The sequence below is a fragment of the Calidris pugnax genome, unplaced genomic scaffold (genome assembly GCF_001431845.1).
Source record: "Calidris pugnax isolate Ruff unplaced genomic scaffold, ASM143184v1 scaffold1768, whole genome shotgun sequence".
Classification (NCBI taxonomy): domain Eukaryota; kingdom Metazoa; phylum Chordata; class Aves; order Charadriiformes; family Scolopacidae; genus Calidris; species Calidris pugnax.
This window is the reverse complement of record NW_015092170.1, coordinates 1-2,661: the sequence shown is the minus strand read 5'-3', so window position 1 is coordinate 2,661 and position 2,661 is coordinate 1. Positions and strand designations below refer to the sequence as shown.

At 34.8% G+C, this 2,661-nt stretch overlaps 1 protein-coding gene across 1 annotated transcript in view; it reads right to left on the bottom strand.

The window, feature by feature from the left end:
• Positions 1–2,290, bottom strand: part of LOC106900243 (medium-chain specific acyl-CoA dehydrogenase, mitochondrial-like) — a 4,333-nt gene extending 2,043 nt beyond the window's left edge. The window contains exons 1-2 of the mRNA XM_014962238.1: positions 2,210–2,290; positions 787–917 (exon numbers count right to left, since the gene is read on the bottom strand). Coding sequence (XP_014817724.1) covers positions 787–917; positions 2,210–2,287 — 209 coding nt within the window. The 5' untranslated portion in view covers positions 2,288–2,290. The remainder of the gene's footprint in view (positions 1–786; positions 918–2,209) is intronic.
• Between the last annotated feature and the right edge of the window lie 371 nt (positions 2,291–2,661).

The following is a 2,661-nucleotide window of genomic DNA, read 5'->3' as shown; positions in this document are numbered from 1 at the left end:
AAGGAAATACTCAAGAAAATAAAGGAAAATTCAAAAAGGTAAAGGAAAACTGGAGAAAATAAAGGAAAAACTCAAGAAAATAAAGGAAAACCCACAACAATACAGGAAAAACTGAAGAATAAAAAGGAAAAACTCAAGAAAATACAGGAAAAACTCAAGGAAATAAAGAAAAAACATTAAAAAGGAAAAACTTTAAAAATAAAAAACCAAGGAAACAAAGGAAAAATTAAGAAAATAAATTAAAAACTCGAGAAAATAAAGGAAAATTCAAAAAAGTAAAGGAAAACTCAAGAAAATAAAGGAAAAACTCAAGAAAATAAAGGAAAATTCAAAAAAGTAAAGGAAAACTGAAGAATAAAAAGGAAAAACTCAAGAATATACAAGAAAAACTCAAGAAAATAAAGAAAAAACTTTAAAAAGTAAAGGAAAAACTTAAAAAATAAAAAATCAAAGAAACAAAGGAAAAATTAAGAAAGTAAAGGAAAACTCGAGAAAGGAAAAACTTGAGAAAATAAAGGAAAATTCAAAAAAGTAAAGGAAAACTGGAGAAAATAAAGGAAAAACTCAAGAAAATAAAGGAAAATTCAAAAAAGTAAAGGAAAACTCAAGAAAATAAAGGAAAAACGCGAGAAAATAAAGGAAAAACTCAAGAAAATAAAGGAAAAACTTGAAAGTAAAGGAAAAATGGAGGCTGTGGCGTTACCTCCCTCAAACTAGAAGGTTTCTGGGGGTGAGAGGGGACGGGTTTGGGGATTTAAGACAGATTGAGGTGAGTTTGGGCCCCACCAGTTGGCCTTGCCGCCGTTGGTGATCCACATCTTCTGCCCGTTGATGACGTACTCGTCCCCCTTGCGCTCGGCCTTCGTCTTGATCCCGGCCACGTCCGAGCCCGCCCCCGGCTCCGTCACGCAGTACGCCTGGAAAAACAGGGAAAACGGGCAAAAAAACACCCCCCGCAACGGAAATCCTCATTTGGGGCAACCCCAGGGGTGGAGGGATCGGGGGCGGCGAGTGTGAGGGGAAGGGCCCACGATACCACAGAAAAATACCCTGAAATATGACAAAAATAAAAAACAAACCTAAAATATTATGGGAAAAGACCCAAATACATTAGGGAAAAAAAATCCTGAAATAAAATTATGCAGAGAAAAATCCCTGAAATGTTACAGGGAAAAACCCCAAACACATCAGGGAAAAAAAATCCGGAAATAAAATTATACCAAGAACAACCCCTGAAATGTTACAGGAAAAAACCACTAAAATATTACAGAAAAAAAAAACTAAAATGTTAAAGCACAAAACACCAAAAACACTAGGGCAAAAAAAACCTAAAATATTGCAGCAAAAAAAACCCAACCTAATATATTATAGGAAAAAAACCCCACAAAAATGTTATGGAAAAAAAAAGCCTAAAATTACAGCAAAAATCCCTAAAATACGATGTCAAAAAAAAAAATTGAAGCACAAAATCCTAAAATATTGCAGGAAAAAAAGCCCTAACATTTTAAAGCACGAAATCTTAAAATATTATGGCAAAATAACCCTAAAAAATTATGGCAAAAAAAGCCTAAAATATTACAGCAAAACACCCTGAAATATCAAGGGGAAAAACCCCACCTGAATTATGGCAAAAAGCCCTAAAATATTGCAGCAAAAATCCCTCTATAAAATTACAGAAAAGAAACCCTAAAATTAAATATTACAGGAAAAAAAAACCTAAAATAAAATATTTAGGAAAAAAAAACTAAAATAAAATGTTACGAGACAAAAAAACCCTAAACTATTAGGGCAAAAAAGCCCTAAAATAAAAAATATTACAACAAAAACCCCTAAAATATTCCAGCAAAAAAACCCGCTAAAATATTAAGGCACAAAATCCTAAAATATTCCAGAAAAAAAAACCCTAAAATATTCCAGCAAAAAAACCCTAAAATACTACGGCAAAACCCCCTAAAATAATATATTACCACAAAAATTATTAATTTTCAGTGATTTAGGATGATTTTTCAAGGAATATTTTCTGTTTCCTCAGTGAATACATGGAATTGAACAGCCTTTGCTCATGGAATAAATTGAATTTAACGTTCCTTGTCCTGCAGTAAATACCACAAACCAACACAGGGCTGAGGCAGGAGCAAATATCTGTGTTTTAAACAAACAAAAAAAAAGAGATTAATGTGATTTTGGGGACATTTTAAGCAAAACTCACACACATCATGGGCTCCTCCGTCATCCTCCCCAGGTACTTCTTCTGCTGCTGCTCATTTCCCGCGATGATCACTGGCATTTGCTGAGAGAAAAAAAGACTTGAAATCCACTTTTTCCACAAGATTGAGGTTTAAAAAAGGGTAAAAAGGGTAAAAATCTCCCCTTTTCTTACCCAGGGGAGTAAGAAAAGGCCCCAAAAGGCCCCAAAATGGCGGAACTGGCTCATTCCCTACCACGATCATGGCATTTGCTGAGAGAAAAATGACCTTTCAATCCACTTTTTCACAAAATTGAGATCTAAAATGGGGTTAAAAAGGCCTTTATAAAGGACTTCAGCCCCTGGGGGGTAAGAAAAGGCCCCAAAAAGGCCCCAGAAAGGCCCCAAAATGGCAGAACTGGCTCATTACAATGATCACGACATTTCCTGAGAGGAAACGGGCCCTTCAAATCCAC